The sequence below is a fragment of the Gracilinanus agilis genome, chromosome 2 (genome assembly GCF_016433145.1).
Source record: "Gracilinanus agilis isolate LMUSP501 chromosome 2, AgileGrace, whole genome shotgun sequence".
Taxonomy (NCBI): Eukaryota; Metazoa; Chordata; class Mammalia; order Didelphimorphia; family Didelphidae; genus Gracilinanus; species Gracilinanus agilis.
In genome coordinates this window covers 35127289-35150804 of record NC_058131.1, presented here as the reverse complement: position 1 = coordinate 35150804, position 23516 = coordinate 35127289, and the positions used below count along the sequence as shown (strand labels likewise).

General features: G+C 50.2%; 1 protein-coding gene across 1 annotated transcript in view; it reads left to right on the top strand.

Moving 5' to 3' along the window:
* EIF2AK3 (eukaryotic translation initiation factor 2 alpha kinase 3) overlaps nucleotides 1–23516 on the top strand; it is a gene marked incomplete at its 3' end in the record, with an annotated part of 50056 nt that overhangs the window by 12589 nt on the left and 13951 nt on the right. Inside the window, exons 2-6 of the mRNA XM_044659316.1 lie at nucleotides 3797–3926; nucleotides 17389–17583; nucleotides 18893–19023; nucleotides 22557–22791; nucleotides 22867–23029. Of these exons, the coding sequence (XP_044515251.1) occupies nucleotides 3797–3926; nucleotides 17389–17583; nucleotides 18893–19023; nucleotides 22557–22791; nucleotides 22867–23029 (854 nt within the window). The remainder of the gene's footprint in view (nucleotides 1–3796; nucleotides 3927–17388; nucleotides 17584–18892; nucleotides 19024–22556; nucleotides 22792–22866; nucleotides 23030–23516) is intronic.

Sequence of the window (23516 nt, the reverse complement as noted above, 5' to 3'; positions counted from 1 at the left end):
CCAGCCTGTCCCTTCTTTCTCCCTGCCAGACTTCTTCAGCATTTGTCAGTCCTGCCATCCAAGGCTGGCCCAGCCTGCTAAGGTCTTCTGGAGGGTCCTCTTCCACTCTGTGATGCTTGAGACGCTGGGAAGTAGGCCGAGGGCTTGGATTCTGGGCCTACCTCTCCCCACCTGTCTGAACAGGGCACTGAGACTTCTGGGCCTTCATTTCCTTCTCTGTTGGACTAGAGGGTCTCCAAGTCCCTTCCAGCACCATCTCTTCTCCTTTGTCCTCTACACAGGGCCTGGCTCGCCTCCATTCTGTGGAGGTATTTCCGGAATGCTGGCCTTTTGGCCCCTTGGGTGCAGGTGCTTAGCAGAGCACTGCTTTATCCACTCTCTGTAGGCCTGTGGGTCACCCGTGGCCTGGAGCCTCCAGGGGTTGGGGTGTGGCACTGCCAGCTCAGTTTTTCGTTTTGTTCTGTGCTAAGGAGCAGTTGGGGGGCCCAGTGGATAGAGTGCTGGGCCGAGAGGCAAGAAGACTCATCTTCCTGAGTTCAAATCTAACCCCAGATACATATGAGCTATGTGACCCTGGTCAAATCACTTTATCCTGCCAGCCTCAGTTTTCTCCTCTGTAAAATAAGCTGGAGAAGGAAATGGCAAGCCCTTCCAGTACCTTTGCCAAGAACACCCCAGCTGGAGTCACAAAGTCAGACACAATCGAAAAACAAGGAGCAGAGCCACATGAGCATTGCTCTTTTCCACTTGTCCATCTCACGCTTCTGCTTTTCTAGTTCTGGGCTCACCCCATTTCTTGTGCCTGGCCCAGATCTATGGCCTAGAGCGGGGAGGATGGGGGGGGGCGGGTTGGGGACTGGACTTTTACACCTTGCACCTGGCTGAAATCCCCTCGAGCGGATGCTGCTGGCTGCCCTTAATGCTGGGCCACTGAGGAGAGTCAGAATAGCTTTCCATTATAGACAGTTACTTACCCAGAGGCTGGGCCTCAGAGGAGCCCATTGAAATGGTTTTCATTCATCAGGAGTGTTGAAAATAAATAATTTTGTTAGCGAACACAATGTAAGCAGGCATCCGGCGCTGTTGGGGGCCCGCAGAGATGGGGCGGTGCTTTAGAGGACCAGAGGCCTGAGAGCGGGCAGAGTTAATGGCTCAGAGGAGAGATTCAGAGTGTGCAGAAGTCCGAAGGAGAAGAAGACAAGTCGGATGTTTCATGTTGGTGGAATTTACCTGGATCCGGCTAAGGTTGGTGCCGTCCAGAGAGCCCGTTCATTCAGCTCCCTGGTGGTTTTAGAGGGAATTTGTCTCGGCTCTCCGGATGTGCCTCTCCTAAAAGCCAGGACAGCGCTGAGGGTCTTGTTTGCACGAAGCAGTGAGCTGCTCCTGCCTAGCCTTAAGGAAGAGAGTCAGGCTAGTATTTGGGTTCCAGCTGCTGGCTAGTGACAAAGGCTGGGCTGCCAGCCAGGGCATGTGGGGTGATGGCTCGGCATCATGCCTAGGCGGAAGAATAGGCCACTGGCGCTAAGATTTATTTTTTTTTGTGAAATAGCTCTCTGGGTGCTCTAGTTAGCCTAGAATTAAGGCAGAAGTGCATACAGATCTAGAAATAGGGATAGCAACTGTGATTTCATCGGTGTAAAACTCCAGATTTCATTGGCTGGGAACTCCCAGATGAGGAAACTCTTCCCCTTCCCCAGTAAGCTCAGCATCTTCTCAGGGATCAATGGTTTAGAGAGTTGTCTGGCCTCCAGAGCACTGAGCTGTTAAGCTCCCCAGGGCCACACAGCAAGTATACTGAAGAAGCTATAAAAATGAGGCAGTTTCTTCACTTGATGGGTTTTCTGCCTGCCCTGCTTAGGTTCATAAAACACAGTTTTACCTTCCTCATTTTGCCAGTTGGAAAAATTAATCTGGTAACTACAGAAATAAAGCCAGCTGAGGTTGAAGACTCGCCTTAGTTTCTCAGGGGTTTTAAGTGATAAACAAATGAGAAACTTTTTTTTTCCAAGTGCAGAAGTAACTTCTAAAAATAATAAAGAAACACATTGTTTTATTTTTTTTATAGTTAATTAGAACTACATTCATTAGTGTGAAGTAAGAGAATCCAGAGTTCTGAGAAGCAGCTCTTAAATTTCCAAAGAGAAAACAATACCATCAACTTTTGGAGGGAGAATCCCTTGGAATATGAAGCTGACTAACAGATTTTTTTCAAAAACCGTTAGGCCAGCAAAAATGTTGCTTTATAAATTTTTTTCTCAATGCTTTTCAGAAGGATCAAGAAGAAGGAGGTAATTTGAAAAGCCATATGGAAGTGTTTCTCTCATTAAGTTATAAACAGAAAGAAGAAGATACGGTTAAATGAAAGTGTTCAGCCAAGGAGAGGCTAGGAAATAGTGATCCTGCTTTAGGAGCATTGCTTTCAGATTGCCCATTCTCCTTAAAATCATGGAAACCTCAGTTAGATTAGGTAGTGAGAGATAGAAGGAGATTCTTAAAAAGGTACTCAGTTATATGTAGGCATCAATGTGCCCTTAAAAAAATAAAATTACATAACAAATTGGAAAATCTTTCTATAATTTTTTATTATTTAATCAAGAAATAATAACTTCAACCACATCCAGATCACAGCGTTCAGTGGAAGCTAGGAACAGAGTGACTTCTTGACTTGAGATATTCAACATTAAAACATTAACTTATGCACATAAAGAGAAGCCATATATTTATGTGTGGGGGTGTTAATCTCCCTTATATTCTCTTGAGATTGGTAAACTCTTGGAGTGCCAGAATCTTGTCCTTTTGAGCCGCTGGAATAATGCCATGATCTCCATAAATTTGAGTTATGTGTTTCAGATTAAATTGCTTTCCTGTTTATGAAGCAGAAAGGGTCAGTTTCCAAAGGTTGGAGACTTGAAGTTCTTTTAAAATCCAAATAGAAATTTACTTTGTGACTAAAAGTTTTATTTGCTATATTTTTTAGGAAGGTATATGGAGAATGTGGAGGGCTTTTCATTATTATTTTCTCTTGGGTTAAGTTACGATTTCTTACTTATTTGGGGGAAAGTTGGTATTTTTTTCCAGAAATCAAAGATGTTTTGTACGGAAATTTCATAATCAGAGAATTAGCATCTCACAGACAAAGACAACTTTGAAAGCTATGGATTGATTTTATTACGTACTTAAATAGAAAACTACATAATAGAAATCTGCCATTTTAAGCACAATTCTCCTTTCAGTTCTTTATGTACAGACATGCCCATTTTATTTGGTATTCAGGCTCAACGTAAATCTTTAAAAAGAGAATGATTTACTGATCCATAGGCCATAAGATTTTTGAAAAGTGGTACTTATTGTCGGGATTATTTTATTTTTCAAAGGGCTAGGAGTGGCATATTTGCCAGATCATTTTTTGTATTAGTGGTTGTATTTGCAATTTTTGCAACAGATGAAAAAAGGGCAAAGCTGTAACTTGTGAACCTACTTAGAAAAGGTAGTAAAAAATAATAAGGCTTCTCTCTCTTTTTCATAAATGGCCGCATTCATTCTAGGCGCCTCGGTCTCTCTCTTAATTTGGGGCCACAACCGCCTGTACTCTAGCCTCTAAGTGTCTCTTGTTCCTGCGGGTCTCCATGGGGCCGTGAAGGCCGCCCTTCATTCGAGGCCCATCTTGGTCCTGACCAGGGCCCAGCCTGCTGAAGTCCCGGCGCGGGTTCTGGCTCCCCGAATGGAGCGGGTTGGGCTGCTTCGGTGTTTTCTGCGTAGTTCTGGAGAACGTGACGGTGCCTCTTTTTCCCGGCAGGTCGCTGGTGATCATCAGCACGCTGGATGGCCGCATCGCCGCCCTGGACCCTGACAATCGCGGGAGGAAGCAGTGGGATCTGGACGTGGGCTCGGGCTCGCTCGTGTCCTCGAGCCTCAGCAAGCCCGAGGTGAGACGCTTTCCCGGGCCGCCGCCGGCTCGCCGTCCTCCGGGGGCTTTCACAGGGGCGCCTTCCCAGGCCCCCCTTGGGAGGGGGCCCACAGACGCCGAGCGGGATGGGCCGGAAGGCCCGGGTTTAAAGCCTACACCCAGGTCTCACTCGGGCCGCGCAGGGCAGAGGGGGGCCTATTGGGGTCACAAGGGAGCCCCCATGGCGCCCCTGGGAAGGGCTAAAGTGAAGCTTCTGCAGCCATTCTAGAACAAGCCTCTTCCGAAGCCCGTGGAGAGCAGGGAAGAAAGGCCTCCCTGACCTGGGGCGGCTCTTAGCCCGACCCCCCAGCCAGGGCTGCTCAAGCCCGCGTCTTCCTGGTGCCGGCACTGACCGGGGTTTTCCTGTCCCGGAATGCTGGGGAATAGAAAGGCAAAAGGCGGGCACACGTGAGCCAGGTTGTGCTTTGTGGGGAGGATGTTGGACAGAATCGGCTCCCAAAGGGATTTCTTGCTGAGATTCTAACGGGTAGCTCTGCTGGGCGGGACACCGGCTGGCCTTAAAGTGCAGGAGGATTCTCCGAGGCTGTGGCAGAGCTCCCTGCTAAGCGGGCTTCCTTTGGGGTTCTTGGGGTGGCGCTCAGAGGACCCAGGCCTTTGCCCAGAAAAGGGAGGGGGCCGTGTGCATGATCTCACCTGGCCTCCCATCCCCGGGAGCAGGACGACTGTTTGTTCCTGGAAAGCCTCCTGTCCGTCCTCCCAGTCGTAAAGGCCCTCCGTCTCTGCCTTCTTTGGTGGCCGGAACTTAGGTTTGCCCATTGCTTTCCAGTCTCCAGCTTTCCCCCCACTCTACCCTCTGCCTGAAATGGCACCCCCCTTCCCTAACTTTTGTAAAATCTCACTCATTCTTTAAGGCCCAACTCAAATGCCACCCATCTTCTGGGAAGTCTACTGAGTCATCTTCAGTTGGAAATCGTCCCTTAAAACCTTTCATATCACACCATTTATACCTTTTTTATGCCCCTTATTCTGCATGATGGTGAATCTGTTATTTCATATTTATACATGTTGACTGCATTGAAATTTGTAAATGGGATTGTTTGCCACCTCGGTGGAGGAAAAGAGAAAGAGAAACAAATGTGAAAAATTGTTTTTGAGGGGCAGCTGGGTCCCAGGGGATAGAGCTCCAGACCTGGAGTCTGGAGGACCTCTTCCTAGCCGTGTGACCCTGGGCAAATCACTTCATCCCAATTGCCTAACCTGTGCCGCTCTGTCTTGGAAGGAATACTAAGGCAGAGGGTAAAGGTTTGAAATTGTTTCTCCTGGCAATTGGAAAAACTAAATAAAGTCTCTGGGTGGAAAAAAAAAAAAAAAAGAAATATATCCTCATGTTGTATTCTTTCTGTCCAGTTGTGAACTCCTAGGGCCAGTAATGGAGTCTTCATTATTTTGTAACAACCCTGCCCCTGGGCTTTCATGTAGTAGCTTCATGAAAGGCTTTTGGATGAGAAAGCTGAAGAATGACGAAGATAAGCAAACACTTCTTTAGGTTAGAATCACTCATGCACTTTTTGATAAAAGAATGAGAGGACTTCAAGAATAATCAGAATTAAGTCTATTCTGAACATTTTAGTGGTGGTGGTTTCCTCTGGAGTTTTTTTAATTAGGAATTTATTTTTTGGACAGTTGGTCAATCAGACACCAAAATAAGTTATCTATAGAAATGGGGGACCATGTCTGCAGAGACCCACAGCAGGAGATGGAAAGTCATGTAGACAGATATGGGACAGAATAAAAACCCTCCTGCCGCATCATGTTCACAAGCCTAACAGAAAAGAAAGGTTTTAAAATATTGTGGCATAACTAAAATAACACCATGGTCCAATATTTGATAAGTAAACCCAGGAATAACTGGGGGAAGCACTTCCTGTTTTCCAAGAATTATTGGGAAAACAAGAAATCAGGGTGGCAGGAAGCGGACAAACCCCAAATAAATACGGCCTCATTGAAAAAGATCTCTGGCATTGCCTGGGATTTGCATTCTCCTCAGTCTTTCTCTCTGCCGTTTTCAGCTCATCTGTGTCTTCCTAACCTATGCATCTCCTCCATGCCCTTTAAGTTACAGTCTGATTTCTAGGGTATGTGGGGTGTGTAGAGGGAGTTTCATCCCCTGCCCCTCCTGGATTGCCGCCCAGGTTTGTCACCTTTTGCTCTCTGGTGTGGCGCTGCGTCCATGAACATGAGTAAAAAGGTGTGGGTGGGACCTGACCGGACTCTATTCCCTTGGAGGCGGCAGTGGAGCACCATGGCTGAGTCAGCCAGCCATGTGGAGAACCACATGGTCAGAGTTAGATTAGGCTTCAATCTCTCTATATCTGAGTGATTATTAATAAACTATGGAAATAAGTACCTGCAGTTATTAATTTTAATCTAACAAGGGAATTGAGACACACGTCTAAGCCATTCCTCAATTCATAAGTGGTCAAAGGATATGATCAGTTTTCAAAAGAAGAAATGCAAACTGTCATCCCCATGAAGAAATGTTTGAAATCAATCAGAGAGAAACCTAACATATATTGTCTACTTAATCATACCAGCATTAGAATACTATCATAAGCTCCAGGCGTGGTGAAAGGATTTGAATAAATAGTTCTCAAAAGAAGAATTGCAAAGTATTCACAACTACTTAAATCAATGCTCCACATCATTAATAACAAGAGAGATTAAGATCAAAACACCCCTGAGGATTTCCACCTTTTGCCTGCAATGATGCAGAAATGGCAGAGATAAAAAATGGCATTAATCCGTTTGGAGGGGTTGTGGAAAGATACAGCCATTTTGGAAAACAATTTGGAATTCTGTGGGTAAAGTAACTGAACTGCCCATACTCTTGGAACTAGAAACTTCATTCCTGGGCTTATATTCCAAGGAATTGATCAAATAATTCCCAAAGACACCAGAATGCTTATGGCAGCCCTTCCTGGGATGGTAAAGAGTCAGGAACTGGGTAGATGCCCATCGATTGGGGAACGGCAAACACATCATGGTACGTGAATCTCTTGGGGCGAGAAATGATGCATCCAGAGAAGCACAGGATGGTCTTTTATGAACAGGGCTGAGTGAAGTCAGCAGAGCCAAGAAGACAATCGAGAGGGCGCCTGCACTGGCGCAAGTAGAATAGCCTCACACGGCTGTGCAAAGTGAATGTGAGTGATGAAGCAGCCCAGGTCAGAGACGGGAGCCGCCTCTCAGTCCGCCCCGCTGTGGACCTCAGAGCTCCGCCGGCGTCCCTCACGCACAGGTTTCCAAACTTTCAGTGCATCTGTCAGTCGTGCGGATTATTCTGGTCTTTAGAAAACACTCTTTATTTTATGGGATGGGTCTGGGGAGACAGAGGAAAGGGATCCTGGAGATGGCTATGACGACACCAAGAAAATCCGAAAGACATCAAGAAGCAGTTATTGCCAAAAGGAATATCGCCTGTGCAAATCCCTCATTTCTTCATCTTTGCGCACTTAGAACAGAGCCTCATCAGTTATCCCCTACCTGGAAACTGGGCACAGATTTGCCCTTGTGTTAAAATACAGAGTCTTTCTTCTTATCTGTTTTTAAAAAAGGAACAACCCCAGCAATAATGTATGTAGTGTTTGTTTGGAAGGTTTGATTGAATTCAGCAGTGTTTAAGCCCACAGGAGCATGAGCTTCTTTCAGACTGGTGAGGACAGAGACGATGAGAATCTGACGCTCTTCCTTCTCCTCACCTCCGAATCAGAGAGGAAATAACAGGGCTGCTGACTTTGGAGGAGCCATTTAAGGCTTTTCCCACATGCTTCGTGGTTATTAATTGATGAATCGATTGAGGTCAGTCTGACCCCTAAGTTCATCTGTGCAGGGAGGGCCCAGAAGGTACTTCCCCTGCAAATGCCAAGTAGAGCCTTTTTCTGCATCTGTGAGTCCTAAAGAGTGTCTGCAGACCCTGGGAGGGGAAGATACCTGCCTGGCTCTTGTGGCCAGTCTGAGGCAGGGATGGGATGTGCCCTGGAGGCCAGCTTGCTATCCACAGGGCCAAGCCGCACAGCTCATAATAGTAAGGGCTCGCGAATACTCTAGAAAGGACTTTGCATTCGCTGTCTGGATTTTCTTTCCATGATCCCTGGGGTTTTAGGAAACTTTGAAAATTATTTTGACTCCTTCCTTAATCACTCTATTACTAAGCTACTCTTTACTACCTTTAAATAGTAGATTAATTGTTTATAAATCAGTAGCTTTTCATGTTGGAGAAATGAATTCCATTACTTGCTGATGCTACACAAACTATCATGTGTTCTATACAAACACAAGAAATTATTTGTTAAAATCTTGGAGAAAAATATAATCCAGTGGGGAAAAGCACTGGATCTGGAATCTGAATTGCTCTGCTCAAATTTTGCCTCTGATGTTACCACCTGGGGTCGGGTTGGGCAGGCCTCTTAGCCTTCCTGGTCCTCTTCTGAGGAGGTTGGGCTGGGATGCCCTCTGAAGTCTCTTCTGTGCTTTAGTTCCTATGAAGTGAAATGTTGTGCCTAGGCCAAGAACACTTCAAACTCAAGAGTTCATATATATGTTGGGCAAAATCAAAGCAGTGGTGGTTCAGGGGATATACAGTACTCGGCGAAGTTGGGAAGAACTAAGTTTAGATCTGGCCTCAGACACTTCCTAGTTGGGGGACCCTGGGCTAGTCACCTCATCCCTATCTGCCTCAGTTTGCTCAGATGTAAAATGGAAATAGCAAGATCATCTACCTCTAAGAGTTGTAAGGATCAAATGAAAGACTGTCTATAAAGTGTTTAGCACGTGCCCAGCACATAGGAAGAACTATAGAAATGTTAGCTGTTGGCTCTAAGTCTCATAAAATCATTTGATTGTGAAGTTCTGCAGCTACAGAGTATTTTTTTGATCGCTGTATTAATTTGGTACGTCTATAGTTGTATTTTATGTATAGTTGACTTTAAAAAATTAAGCTGATTTATTTGTGCCATATTACTTCATATATTAAATCTGAATCAAAAGAAATCAAGTTTAGCAATCAGTACTTGGCTGTCACCTCTACTATTGCATTTGCCCTGTCTTGAAAACTGTCAATCTTAGAGTGAGGCTACATTTGAATAATTGTATAAGTAATTGCCTTTCTTTACTAATTATTGAGATGAAACACTGCTTTGGTTTAATTTTGTTTTATTAGCCCCCTGGAAAAAGTTTTGGCTTATAGCTCAATAGGATGCTGAGAACTGAACTAATTTAATTCAGGCATGTGCACTGCCAAGTAAGAAATTGATTTGACCAGCCTTCGAGGAAAGTCCTTCTATGTACAATTTGTTAGTCACCATATCTGCTTGCTTATTAACCTCGGGGAAGGTGGAGATAATTGTTTAAAATGCATAATGTTCACGTTCGTGTTGATGCAGGCTTGTGGACTAATTAATGATTCACCCATGCTCTAGGTCTTTTAATAAAGACAATTTTCTGGTTTGGAGGTTGAGCGTGAAACAAAGGACAGTGTGTTTTAGTTACTGGCTCTAGTGCGAGTTGGCCTTGTAGAGTGACTCTGTATTTCTTTGGAGTTAGGACCCCTTTGGGGAGGAAGAACGATTTTTGTGACCTATGGCCTCTCTGAAAAATTACTGATGATACATTTATCACTTTATATGGGTGTATGATTTGGGGTTTCAGCTTTAAAAGATTGCTCTATGGTAAAAATGAATAATGTGGAAATAGTTATCAAATGATAGCATTTGTACAACCCAGTGGAATTGCTTGTCAGACTCTGGGAGGAGGGAGGGAAGAGGAGAGGGAAAGAAAATGAATCATGCCATAGAAAAGTATTTTTAAAAAAATAAAAAATTTGGAATGAAAAAAAATTGATTATGATAGAGTAGGGTTTTCCAACTGGTACTTCCTGATGAGGCGATGTGGCCTATGGAAAGATCCTCAGTGAAAAGTCTCAGAGTGAGGAAAACTGAGACTCAAGATCAGTCCTTAGAGATGCTGGTACCATGGCCCTGAGCAAACAATCTCTTGACTCTCTGGGCATTTCGAAGACATTTATGGTGCAGAACAGTTGCCAGTAAGCCTTGTTAGTAGGACCAAAGTAGTCGTGGGACCAATGAAAAACAAAAGGATCAGGAATAGCCCTCACATTTGTCGCCTTTCTCTGACTAGTTTGCCATCTTTTCTGATCAAAAGGCATCACCAGATTTTGTGCCTTACTTCTTCAGAACGTCACTCACAGCACTGTCCCTTGGAATTCAGAAGATTTAGAAACTGGAAGGGATCTGAGAGTCAGGCCTCTCAATTTATCCATGAGACATCTGATGCCTTGAAAAGTGAAGTGATTTGTCCAAGTCACACAAGGGGTAAGAAACAGAGATGGAATTTGAACTCAGGCCCTTAGACTACTGATCCTGACCTCTTTCTACTACACCAAGGGTTCTTAATTTCCATGGATAGGTTTCATTCATAGATTTTCATTTCTCTGTACATGGATTGAGAAAAAAATTACATTTCTTTTTTCAGTAATCCCTAATTGAAATGTAACATCTTTCGGTTCTGAATGTAGACCCCAAACATAATTTTGAGAAGGGATCCAGAGGCTTCATCAGATTGCAAAAGGAGGTCCATGACACACAAAAGAACCCCTGCACCACAATTGAGGTCTTGTCCCCTCAATCCCACACAACTTCATATATCAGATAATTTTGGGACTTGGAGAAAATAAAAAGCTTGTTCTCCTTACCACAGAGGTGGTGCTCCTGATGCATCATATATATGGTAAGCTCTTTTATCTGAATAGGATATCCGAACCCAGAATGGGATGATGGTGTTCTTATTAATTGGGATATAGCCCACTCTATAGTCATTGTCTCACAAGTGGCATATAGTTTTTCCAGAATGAGAAGAGAGCATCATATGTATATTAGATGTGTATTAGAGCCCATTTAGTATCCCTAATCATCCTATTTCTCTATTCCTTAAAGCCTTGTGAGCCTGATCAAAGTTTAGAGCTGAAAGGTATTTTAGAGGCCATTAAGAACATTTTCCTTGTGGATACTGGGTGTTAGAGAGTTCTAATAAATAAAATGACAATTAATTAATCTTCATTTTGTTTTACAACTTTAAAAAATTTTAAATATAACATCAGCAACAGTAAGCGTAGACATGTTTATTAAATCCATGGGAGCTGATGAGATCACCAAGTGAAGTAGTTTAAAGGGAGAGAAGAAGAGGGCCCAGGAGAGCTCTGAGGGACACCCCCAGGGGGTGCATGTGCTTTGGAGAAGGATCCAGCAAAGGTGAAAGACAAGGAGTGGCCAGATCTGGAGGAGGGGGACCCGGACAGAGGAGAGTGATCTGGAAAGATTGCAGAGAGTGAGGCGTGCAGAAAGGGCATTAATTTAGCAGTCTTGGAGATTGTCAGAGAGGCAGCCAGGTGCTCAGGGGCCTAGAGATGGATGGTCCTGGGTTTAGACCTGGCCTTAGGCACTTCCTAGCTGGGTGACCGTGGGCTAGTCACGTACCCTGCCCCCCCATTGCCTAGCCCTTATCGCCTTGGCACATTGATTCTAAGACAGAAGTTAAGGGTTAAATAGAAAGAAAGAAGGAAAAAGAAAGCTCATTAGTGACTTTGGAGAGCAGTTTCATTGGCATGTAGGGTTGGAGGCCAGATTGTGAGGGCCACGAAGAGAGCAGAGGCCCCTGTTGTAGATGACCTCTTTGTAAAGAAAAAAAGAGACAAAGCACAGGATGGAGGCATCCAGGGAGGGTTTTTTCAGGCCAGGGAAGACGCAGCAGGAAACCTCCTACTTTCCACAGTGCGCTTCGTTTGTGCACACGTTCATGTAAGAGCTAAAGGCTGACTCTTTGAGAATTCCTATTTTCATCCAGAAAGTGAGGGGGAAACGGGCAAATGGGGGGGATGGAAAATCCATGTTTTGGTCCAGGTAAAGTCATGTTCGTGTTTACAGGTAGCCTTCCCCTCGGGTCACTGACCGCCTTCCTTTGTCCCCTCGAGGTTCCCAGCTCCATCTGCGCCTTCACCAGCTCCCCTTGGCCAAGGAGAGAACGGGGAGGCCGAATTTCCCCAGTAACATGTTCCCCGTCTCTTCACTCTGCCTTTGGATTGGCTCAGAAAGAGAGGCTGAAATGCTTCCCCGAGTGATTCGGTGACTGTACAGGCAGAGAGACTTCTGACTGGAAGTTTGCATCTGTGTTTTCTGGCCAATGTGGCCAATTTTAATTTTTATAAAAAAGAAAAAAGTAGCGAAGATGCATTTTTCCTTTGGACAAAAAAAGACATTTACATTTAAAAATATGTCTAATGGGAAAAGCAAAGGGCTCAACAATTAGGGGCCGGATTGCTGAGCAGTGAAACGGAACAAATCGTTACTTACCATCTGACAGACTCGTGGAACGCATCAAACGCATCTCCGTAACCTACATTTTCTCTACCAAGAGATTTCAGCTGACTCTCGGGGTGACTCATTCCTTGGCTCGGGAGGTGAGGTAATGCCTTTGTGAGGGGCTGATGTCATCCCCCTACCTGAAGTGCATGCTGATGCCGCTTCCTGTAGCTTTCCAGGAAAAGCACCATCTGCGTTCACAGCTGGAGTTGGAATGGACGTGCATTCTTGATGGCCGAGAAGTTGGTGGCGAATGTTAGCCGGCACGTATAGAATGAATCAGGAGCCCCTAATAAACGAGAGCAGGTTGGAAAGGGGGCTTTAGAAGCCAGGAGGAAATCCTCTCCTGGCCTTCTGTAGCCAAGTGCAGCCTCCTTCCTCTGCAGACTCGGAGCTCTCACGCGGTCCTGATGAAGAGCAGATCGATGGTCACTTAGCAGTGCCGGCGGCTGGCGCTTTACTTGTCCCTCTGGCTCAAGGCTCTCGAGATCTATTTCTACCAGCCTTGCAGAACAGAGAGTGAGTGAAAGTGCTCTTTAAAGGAGAAGAACATGGTCAGAGAAAAGGGAAACTGAGGGACTTGGAGCTCTTTTTCTTTCTGTCTGGCTGTTTGGTCTTCCTGGACCAGCTACTGTTGAGCGTGATCTTACTCAGGAACCAAAGAGTCTGTAAACACATTCCACTTCTTTTGGGAGAGCTTGGAAGTTTTAGGAGAACTAAGCAAAAATGGACTTTTTTTTTCCAGCTTCTCTACCCTTTGTCCCATCCTTTCTTTTTTGATAATATTCCTTTTCTTTCCTCCATGTTAAAGAATTAAAATAGGACTATGAGGACAATTTAAATATCTTTTCTGGTAACCGATTATATTCAATCTTTTAATGTAAAAATATTTAGACATGGTTATGAAAATAAGGGATTACATATGTTAGGGGACAATAAAGTATTTGCTTTATGAATTTGGCCAAGCTGCGTTATTCTTCTCTGTTTTTCTTCAGCTACAAAATTAGGTATGATAATTCTTCCCCTGTCTACTCTAGGATTCTTGGGAAGACCAGTGAAATGGTGGCTGTGAAAATTCTTTATAAACTGTAAAGAACTATCAACATGGAAATGATTATTTACTGACAGTCCATGTATTGTGAGGTGAGAGCAATATAGAAGATTATAATTGATTAAGTCCCATATTGCAGTGGGCTGTGCAGCCAGTGGGCAGTGGGCCGACCTCATTAAGTGTCCAGACCTGAAGCGACATCCCAAGCTATCTTCAGGGGAGGAAATAATGTAAAAGTTATTCCTGTGTTACCTGTGGCCTTGGGCATGCTCCCCCTCCTCACTGGCTGCTTCAGGAGCCCCTTCCAGCCCAGTTACTAGGCCACACTCTCGCAGATGGCTCCTCGAGGGCCAGGACTGCCTGACTCCTGTGCTGTACGGCAGCCTGGCACGGTGGTGGCACACAGAGCTGGCCCGGGATGGAGACCATCATTAGAGGGGAAGAGAAGGTCACAAAGCTAAGGGACACATGGAGAAAGTCCGTGGCCAGGGTCCCCTGTCACCCCTGGGGAGCCTTCTTCTGAGGCCTGCCGGATCTTTACATCCTCTGGTTCTTTGCTCTGTTTACATGCCGCAGTGGCCGGGGATGGCATGGTCTCTGTCAGGGCACTGCTGTGCCATCCATTCTCATGGTCCCCGGCGCCCCACTCTCAAGAAGGGCTTGTGAGGCCTTTGGCTAGAGGCAGGGCCAGTGAGAGGGGGCAGCTGGAAGCCTGATGGGGGGAAGAAGCAGAGAAGTCACAGGAAAAGGAAGCGAGACTTCAGAAAGGATGGTGGCCTGGGCCCATGACTCCTTGTGACAGGGAGAATGTTAAAGCCCTATTTAACTAATTCATTGATGGGGGAGAGTTGAAAGAGTCAGGACTCTGTGTTCAGATCCTGCCTCTGATGCTGCTTGTGTGACCCTGGGCCTGTTTCCCCATTTTTAAATAAGGGAATTGAACCAGATGGCCTCGAGGGCCCTTTCTAGCTCAAGTTATGATTCTGTGTCGAATGATGACTCGGCCTTAGAAAGATAAGGCTCCTGGAGAGTCATGGGATCCTTGTGAGAAGTTTCTATCAGAGAAAACAAAAAAAAAAAATTTAATGGAAGGAGCATTAAGGAAGAAAACTTTCTATGAAAATAACTTATACTTAGTAGTACTTGATGGTTTCAAAGGGAGGTGTGGCAGAAGGATGCTAGGCTCGGGGCCAGGAGGCACAGGGAAATCTGTAAAAGGGAAGTGATCATATTTGCCCAGCCTACATTCATGTTCTCATGAGGGAAGTCCTTTTTATCCTTGAAAGTAAGAGAAAAACTGAGTTGTTGTAATGCAGATCATGGGAGGTCGGTGTAACGTGTTGTCCCCGTTTTATAAACCAGTAAACTGAGGCCCGGGTGGCTGTTTCATGAGTGCCTGTGTCAGGAGCAGAACCTGTCCTGTAAATCCGACCTCCTCCTCCACTTAGACTAGGGAATCCAGTTATGTGGATGCTTCAGTGTGTTATCGCCCCCACGATGGGCTCTTCTTGCTTCACCCCAGGGAGGTGGGAAGAGGCTCTTCCTTCTCTGGCCCAGCCTCTGATGCCCAGAGGCCCGGCGTGTGCCCATGGTACTGGGGCTTGCTTTGAGAGCCTGAGCCCATCTCATAACACCAGCCTCACTGGTGGGAGGCCGGCTTCTTCCTCCTCCTCCTCCTCCTCCTCTTCCTCTCTGCCTGGACAGGTCTGATGAGGCACTTTGGCCCTTTCCCAGGCCCCACTTATCTTGTCACGAGGCCTGCCTCTCCTGCCCTGCTTTCTTTATGGCTCCTCTTCCCCCTCCTGCCCCTTCTTGGTCCTCTTCTTTTTCTTGGGGCCTCATCGATGGTCAGGGCCCTTCATGAAAGAGCAATTCACACTATGGGTCTCCAGCCAAAGGGAACATGGCCGGCTCCCACATGTGGCTTTGTCCCTTGTCCCCAGCAAACCCCAGAATCTCAGCGGCCGGCGGCCTAGTCCAGCCATGCTCATCCAGCTTTCACTGAAAACTTCCAGGGGCAGCGAGGTAGCTCTGTGGAGAGAGGCCGGGTCTGGGTTCCAGTCTGCTCTCAGACACTTCCTTAAGCCCGATTGACTCTAAGACAGAAGAAGAGAAGGATTAAAAAAGGGAAATGGGGCAGGGGAGCCGGGTTCCTTCTGAGGCAGCGCTTTCCAGCTGCCATTCATTCCATTGCCTCGGGAAGAAGCCCTGGATCTGCCCCTCTGTGACTTCCCCACTTTATTCCTGGTTCTCCCCTTGGACCAAACAGATGCTGGGGGATGGCCATCCGGCCTTCACTGAAGACCCGTCCCCAGGCCTCCTCTGTGCTAGGCTCCTCCTGAGAGTGACAGTAACAAGAGGGCCCCGGGGGGGGGGGGGGAGATGCTGCTGTGATCTGCGTTTTACACTTGAGGAAACTGAGGCCGGCAGCCGAGGCCCAGGATCACCGTGCTTGCAAGGGCCTGAGCGGGGGTTGGATCCCATTCCATCAGGGCAGCTGCTTCTGGTCTGTCAGAAAAGGCACTCTGGGCTCCTCCCTTTGGTAGCAGCGGGCTTCCCTTCCTCTCCGCCTCCCTCCTCCCCTCCCCCTGCCCACCCAGGCCCTGAGGTTTGGGCTGCCTTCCCTCCCCTCCCCGGGCCTGGCCAGCAGCGGCTGTCCCACGGCTGGGTCTCCCTCCCCTAATCTGAAGTTCTGCACTTCATGCGCCTCCTCTTTTTAGACCCTCCGTCTTAGAGCAGATACCGTCTGCTCTTGTGCTGGGAGCCGTGAGGGTCAGGGGGCCTCCCCAGGGTCTGTCCCAGCAAGTGTCTGAGGCCAGCTGCCCCTCGCCCTCTGCCTAATAACACACATGTACCCTACCCGAGGGTTTGTGCGGTCACAGCCCCGGGGCCTGGAGACATGCAGAGGACACCCTCAGCCGCCTTTGGGTGCTCGTGCTGGGCACCCGGGGAGGAGGCCCTCGTCTCCCTGCTGGGAGGAGGCAGGGCTCTGCGGGCCCCTCCCTCAGGGAGCAGGAGTGCAGGACTCGCTCCCAGGGCCCCGGCTCCTCGTCTCCATCCTAGGTCAGTGTAACATCATTAGGGACGCTTGTGTGGTCCTCCAGCGCAGCAGGGCCTTTCCCCAGGCACCCCTTGGGTCCGGCCATCGTGCTGGACAGCGGATGAAGTGGTCACTCTTACGGGTGAGGGAACGGAGGCCCTCTGAGGTTGGGTGAGTCTCCTGAGTCCGGCTCATCGGTCCAGAGGGAAGCCTGGCCTCGGAACGTCGAGTCCGGCCCCCGGGCCTCCCTGCCCAGCAGCCTCTGATTCTAAGACCGGCCATCGTCCGGCCAGCCGCCGCTTCAGAAGGCGTCCCGTTTCCTACAGCAGGTTCCTCACAGGGGCTCGGTCTACGTCGCGGAGCCGTCGTCCTCTGCCGAGGGAATCGGGGCGTCCTTCTCTTGCGCATGTCGGCTTTCCTTCTCAGCACGGAGGAAGCCCAGAGAGATCGGGGTCTCCGGGGAAGGGGGGCCGCGTGCGGCCCGAATCCCTGAACAGACCCTCATGCGGGACTCGCTTGAGAACGACACGACGCTGTTCGCCGCCCTTTCTAGCAGCTACGGAGGCCCGCTCTGGAGGGTGGTTAAATGGAGAAAGAAGAGCCGCTCGAGCCGTCCCTGCTGGCGAAGCCCTCTCTGAGGCTGCGGCTTCGTTTCTGGCCTAAAGTGAGGCCGTCGTCCCCCCGACTGTCTTTTATAAGCCGAAGTGGCTTTCCAGGGCACGTGTACGCGGGTGCGTGTACGTAGGGAGATGTTTCCCCCCATTTCCGAGGATCTCCCGGGAGGGCCCCGACCCGTCAGAGGAGCAGCCCGTCTGGGCCGATCCCACTCGGGCCTGCCCTCCATGGGGCTTTCGGAACAAAGTGGCACGTTCGGCACGTTCGTGCGCGTCGTCCGACGTGCTGTTGCTGGTAGCGTTGCTCTGCGCTGCCCAGCTTTAAAGGCCATTTCCTGTTGCAGGTGTTTGGGAATAAAATGATCATTCCCTCCTTGGACGGGGACCTCTTCCAGTGGGACCGAGACCGGGAAAGCATGGAAGCCGTTCCTTTCACCGTGGAGTCTCTGCTCGAGTCCTCCTATAAGTTTGGAGACGACGTGGTTTTGGTTGGGGGAAAGTCTCTCACCACGTACGGGCTCAGCGCGCACAGCGGCAAGGTGAGTGCCCGCACGCGCCTCCGGTTTGGGGCTGGGAAGGGAGGGCGGCTCGAAGGGCACCGGCCCGAGGCTTGGCGCTCCACAGGCTTCTTTGGAAGAATGCAGGACGCTCGCGCTCAGCCACTCTCACGAGAAATGTGTCAGGCAAAAAACACGCACAAGCTAACAAGATCAGCCCCTCCTCCTGCAGATCAGGCAGCAGCCAGTGACCCAGGGACCAACACTGCAAGCATAAACTAATTATCTGCGGCAGTAAGAGCCGCTCACAAAGATCTGAACTACCTGAAATCTCCGTCTCCTCCTCCTTTTTTGCTTAGCTCCTGGTCTACGAATCCCAGTGTGATGTGGGCAGACGTGGGATGAATTTATTAGAAGGGTGAAGTCCGCTTATTACCACGAAGCCTTTCACACATCTTCATTTTTGTCTTTTTGTTTAAACCCTGACCTTGTCTTAGAATCAATACTGTGTGTTGGTTCCAAGGCAGAAGAGCAGCAAGTGACTTACTCAGGGTCATACAGCCAGGAAGTATCTGAGGCCGGATTTGAACCCAGGAACTCCCGTCTCTAAGCCTGGCTCTCCATCCACTGAGCCACCCAGCTGCCCCCTGTTTTTGATTTTTAGGAAATCTTTTCTCTTCCCTGCAGCCCATCCCAACCAGTATACCTGGAGGAGCTTGTTAAGGTGCTCTGGCCCGGGCGGCAGCCCAGGGTCTTGTTCCTCCCGAGCTCTGCTCCTTGGGGGACCCCCTTAGGATTTCCTCAGCCCTCTCGAGGCTACCCTTGGTCCTTCCACGCGATTCTCGGTGCTGCTCCATAAGCCAGGACCACAGCGGGGTTTATTTTGGAATGGTTTTCACTTAGTACCTGCCGAAATTCCAGGCACTACAAAAGGTGTCTGACAGCACCAGCAAGCACGTGTTGTGATGACACTCGAGACTGCCTTTTAGGGCTCCAGCCACGACCCCCACTTACCAGACTCTGTGTGTGTGCAAGAAGGCTAACGCGCTTCCTGTCTTTCCTGCGCAGCCCCCAAGAACGCCCCGGGAAACAGCACGTTCTCAAGCCGTCCTGGACAAGGTGGCAGCGATGAGCGCTGGGCCGGCCGGGGGGGGGGGGGGAGCCCTTGGGTCCCCTCAGACAGGCCCTTCCCTCAGCTTCCCCAGCTCCGAGAGGAGCCTCTTCTCTGGCCGGGTCGGCGCTGCCCTCGCTCTTGCTTGGGGTTCTTCTGGTTCCAGGAAGGATGTTCTCTCGGCATTCGCACCCTCCCCACCCTAATGCTGTGTCGTTTTTGTTGCTTCCTCCTCTCCAGCTGAAGTACATTTGCTCCGCCATGGGCTGTCGCCGGTGGGAGGATGACGACTTGGAACAAGAAGACATTCTTCTTCTGCATCGCACCCAGAAAACAGTGAGGGCCGTGGGGCCCCGCAGCGGCCATGAGAAGTGAGTACCGTCGGTTGTGGTGTCCGGGCGGCGGGGAAGCCGCCGGGCCTTCTAGGCTGGGCCTTCTAGGCCGGACCCTGGGCGGCTCCCAGGTCGGCTGCTTCGAGGCCACACGTCCTAATTCTGTGTCATCAGTCGTGCTCGCTTACCCCGAGCATGCGCCTCTCCATTCCCTCGGGGGGCTTTCGGCTTAGGTTTCTCTGCTCACAAAGGCTTTCTGAGAGAAGGTGGGGACCCTGAAAATGAACCCAGCCCCCTCCCTCCCTGTTCCGCCCAGACACCCTCACTGTCTGACACAGAAGCATTGACTGATGGACTTGATGGGCCGGCCCGCTTTTTAGCCTGGACAGTGGACATTTCCTTGATTTAGGCTGACCTCAGGAGTGACTGGATCTCATTCGGGGGGCTCTTAAGGGCCCAGGGCTTGGGAACATGGGAAGGACCGGGGGATTGTGTGTTCCCTCCCCCCCCCCCCCCACTCCTCCATCGCCCCTGGGGCTCGTCTGTTTTACAGCTCCCTCAGTCCTTCAGTCCTTCTGTTTGTTCATCTTCCGTGGGCTCCTCTTTCAAGGAATCTCATCTGATTTTGTCATACTCGAGGCGACACCCCACGGAAGGAGGGCATTTATAAGGCAATGTTTTGCTCCACCCAGTGACATTTTTTTAGATTTAACAAATAAGCCCAGTGGGACCCTGTCCTCTTTGCCTTCTTCAGTCGCTTATACGTTGGTAAAGATAGAGACTTCTGAGAAAAGTGACTGGAAAACCTACTTTTTCAAGGCCCCCTTGAGGATGCCTTTAACACATATATTAGTATAGATTATTCTCATCCATTTTCTATAGATAGGAAAATGGCTTCCTCATTGTTTTTATTTGTTTATTTTACATTCCCTTCAGGTATCAGTAACTTGACATTTTAGAGTCATTAAAGACATCTTTAAAGACATTTCCAACTCTTTGTGACCCTGTCTGGGGTTTTCTTGTCAGAGATATAGGAGTGGATTGCCGTTTCCTTCTCCGGCTCACTTTATGGATGAGGAAACTGAGGCAGACAGGATTAAGGGACTTGTCCAGACAGCTAGTAACTGTCTGAGGCCAGATTTGAACGTGGGTCTTCCTGACTCCAGGACAATGATGCTTAAAAAACAAGTCAAAACTTGTATATCATTACTCCTGGGAAGAAGGTGGCTGAAAAAATACCACGACTGCCCCACAGGCCTGCTTTCTTAGCTCGACAGAATTAGTGAGAATAATCCTCTAATCTCTAACTCCAGAACCCTGGAGAGCCTCTTAGATGAGATCCTTAATCCTCAGGGAACGGTCGAGTGACCACAGCATCCCTGGCGTCCTGTTTAGGACGGGCGAATAGATGAGTGTGTGTCTCGGTGTCCGAGTGGGCCTCGGACAGCCACTGTGGCCTGGGGATAGACAGGAGGAGGAGGAGAACAGCAGCTGGATCTAGCGGGGAAATCAGGCTGCGCCTCTAAGAACCCCAAACCTCTCTCTGAAACCAGAGCCGTCTGTTTAACCTCCATCTTCTTCCAGCGGTGCTGTGTGTGTGCGAAGCCTGGAGGGCCCCCAGGACAAAGAATGACCCTTGTAGGTCCCTCAGAGGGGAGCGAAAGGGAGCTTGGTGGGAAGGAGTCCAGCGCGGGGCTGAGGGCAGGGCGCTGTGGAAGAACTGGGGGCCCGCCATACCCAAGGAGAAATCTGGACGTTTCCTTCTCTGGGGGATTTCTGTCCCTCACTGTAAAATCTGGGCTGAGTATTGGGTCAGGATGTCAGCGTTAGCCAGTACTGCACGGATATCGTTTATGCACCTTGCAGTGCTAGAGACTTCTAGACCTTGTCCGGGTCATGGGCTCGCCTCTGGGTGCCATCTGCGGCCTCTGCAGAACCCCCAGAAAATCCCACCTCATTTCTTATGCCAACCTCCGATATATTGAAACGGCCACGGGGAAAGTCACGCTGTGGAGGGGCCGCCGGCGTGGCGTGGTACCAGCGAAGAACCGAGGCCGGAAAAGGATTGTGGGAGCACAGAGGAGGAGATAGGAGAGGCCCACTGGGCACCCACACCAGGGGCAGCGGAGAGCGAGCCCCCCGCAGCCCCCCCAGCCCCCGCCCTCGAGTCTAGACTGTTTATCAGTGATCTTCTCTAAGACAGCCTCGCTGAGCCAAAAAACTTCACTTCTGCCTTAGTCCTGTGTATTGGGTCATAAGAAGGGAGTGAGGGCTCAGCAGTGAGGCGAAGTGACTTGCCCAGGGTCACACCGCTAGGAAGTGTCTGAGGCCAGATGGGAACCCAGGACTTCCTGTCTCTAGACCTAGCGCTCTATCCACTGAGCCAGCCAGCCGCCTTCAGTTAACACGACTTTCTGCTCCATTTGTTCTGCCCATTGGACTGTTCTCATTTCTCTTGGCCAGGTTACTGCCCTCTTGCTTCTCACTAATAACTGTGCCTTCTGTCTCAGGGTTATTTCTTTTGTGGACATAGTTTTTGGTGAGTTGGATAGGGAATGGCCCGTGACTTCATTAAGCCATCGGGGCCCTGCGGGTGGGCACCGCCTACACCCCGTCTTCTCTTAGGGGGTTGCCGAGTCCCATAGCCAGAGTACAGCAGAGGGAGGCCTGGAATGTTGAGGTTTGCTGGGTCCCAAGTTCATCTCTGTCTCCTCCCTCCCTCCCTGCTCTGTCCGTTTCTATCCCTATCTGTCTGTCTGTCTGTCTGTCTGTCTCCCTGCTCCCCCCGTTTTCTGCCCCAGTAAGACCTGTAAGACAGCAGGACTAGAGGTAAGCAGTGCCTGAGGCCCGATGGCCGCCCAGCTGTCCCGCAGCATCATATCTGATGTCCAGCATCCAGTGACCCTAGACACGGGCAGCGGCCACGGGCCTGGGGGCGTGTGCTGGGTGCTGGGTCAGCGGTCAGGAGCTCCGTTCTCTCCGTCCGTCTCTGCTAGGGGCAGATGACCGCCTGCCGGCGCAGCTCTCTTACAGCGCAGTGCCGAGGGGCGCCCACAGGGTCCGAGGGGTTCATCCGGCTCCTGCTGACAAGTGAAGAGAGGCTGGGGGGAGGCAACGGGCCAGACGGGCCTCTTAGAAGGGAGGAAACCAGAGCCGGGGGTGGGGGTGGGGTGGGGGTGGCTTAGCCCCGTGAGGCCCATCCAGGAGGGGCCGTTCCATAGCAAGGGGGCAGCTGGGTGGCTCCGTGATGGAGGGACATCCCAGAGGGGGAGGCCCTGCTTCCAGAGTGCCTCCGATGCTTCTTTGCTGGGTGACCCTGGGCAAGTCCCAGCCCGCCATGACCCATCCCGGGTGCTGCCCGGAGGGAGAGCTCAGAAAATAAGTCGTAGGAGGGAGCCCGAAGTTCCGAGAGCGGCTCTGAGCTGTGACTGTGGCCTGGCCTGACTCCTGGCCCGGCTCCTGCTCTGGGCCCTTTGACAGCTCTCAGGCGCCCCCTGGCGGCCCTGGCGAGCTGTGGCCGCTCCAGGCCGGCCTCTCGGTCCCCACAGTCTGAGGTGGCCTCTGCCTTGCAGGTGGAACTTCAGTGTGGGCCACTTCGAGCTGCGCTACGTCCCCGAGATGGACGCCCGCGCTGGCTTCCTCGAGAGCGACCTGAAGCCGAGCGTGAAGAAGGGGGAGGCCAGGATCATCTGGGACGTGGAGGAGCAGGAGGCCGCCCTGCGGGACACCATCATCAAGGTCTCCGTGGCCGACTGGAAGGTCCTGGCCTTCAGTAAGAAGGGGGGCCAGCTGGAGTGGGAGTACCAGGTAGGAGCCGCGGCCGGGGGGGCCCGGGGGGGGGCCAGGGGGAAAAGGGCCTCCAGCGCTCCTTTCTCTCTGCAGTTCTGCACCCCCATCGCGTCAGCCTGGCTTGTGAAGGACGGCAAAGTCATCCCCATCAGCCTCTTCGACGACACCAGCTACGCGGCCGAAAGCGAGACTCTGGAAGATGAAGAAGACATCGTGGAAGCGGCGCGGGGAGCCACAGAGAGCAGCGTCTATCTGGGTGAGCCCCGGCACCCCCCGAGCCCTCTGGGCCTCGTGCTTTCTCCCGAGTGGCCGCCATTTCCTTCTCCCACTCATTTGACCCCTTGATGGGCTAGAAACAGGGCAGAGTTAAAGGCCACGTCAGGGTCACCTGAGAAGAGGGTCTGTGGCCAGCTTTGAGTGCGGCAGCCCAACTAGGACTTTAGGGTTGCCCGCAGGTCCTTACAACGCCGCGTGCCACCCCCATCTGCGGGGAGGGCCCGTCGCGTCCACATTTTGCTTCGTCCCTCGCATGGGAGCTTCCACCCAAGAAGCTCATTCCGTGTGGCCTGCCTGCTTTCTGACCCCCACCTGAAGGAACTGTTTGTGTCTGCGCGGCCAGGGAAGGCCTCAGGCCTTTCTTGTGCCACTTCGGCTCTTGGAGTGGTTGCTGTTCAAGCTAGGCTGACTGACCTCTCCTGGGTTTCCAGCAAAGGCAGCCTTGAAGACAGAGTGTCCCCTGCCTT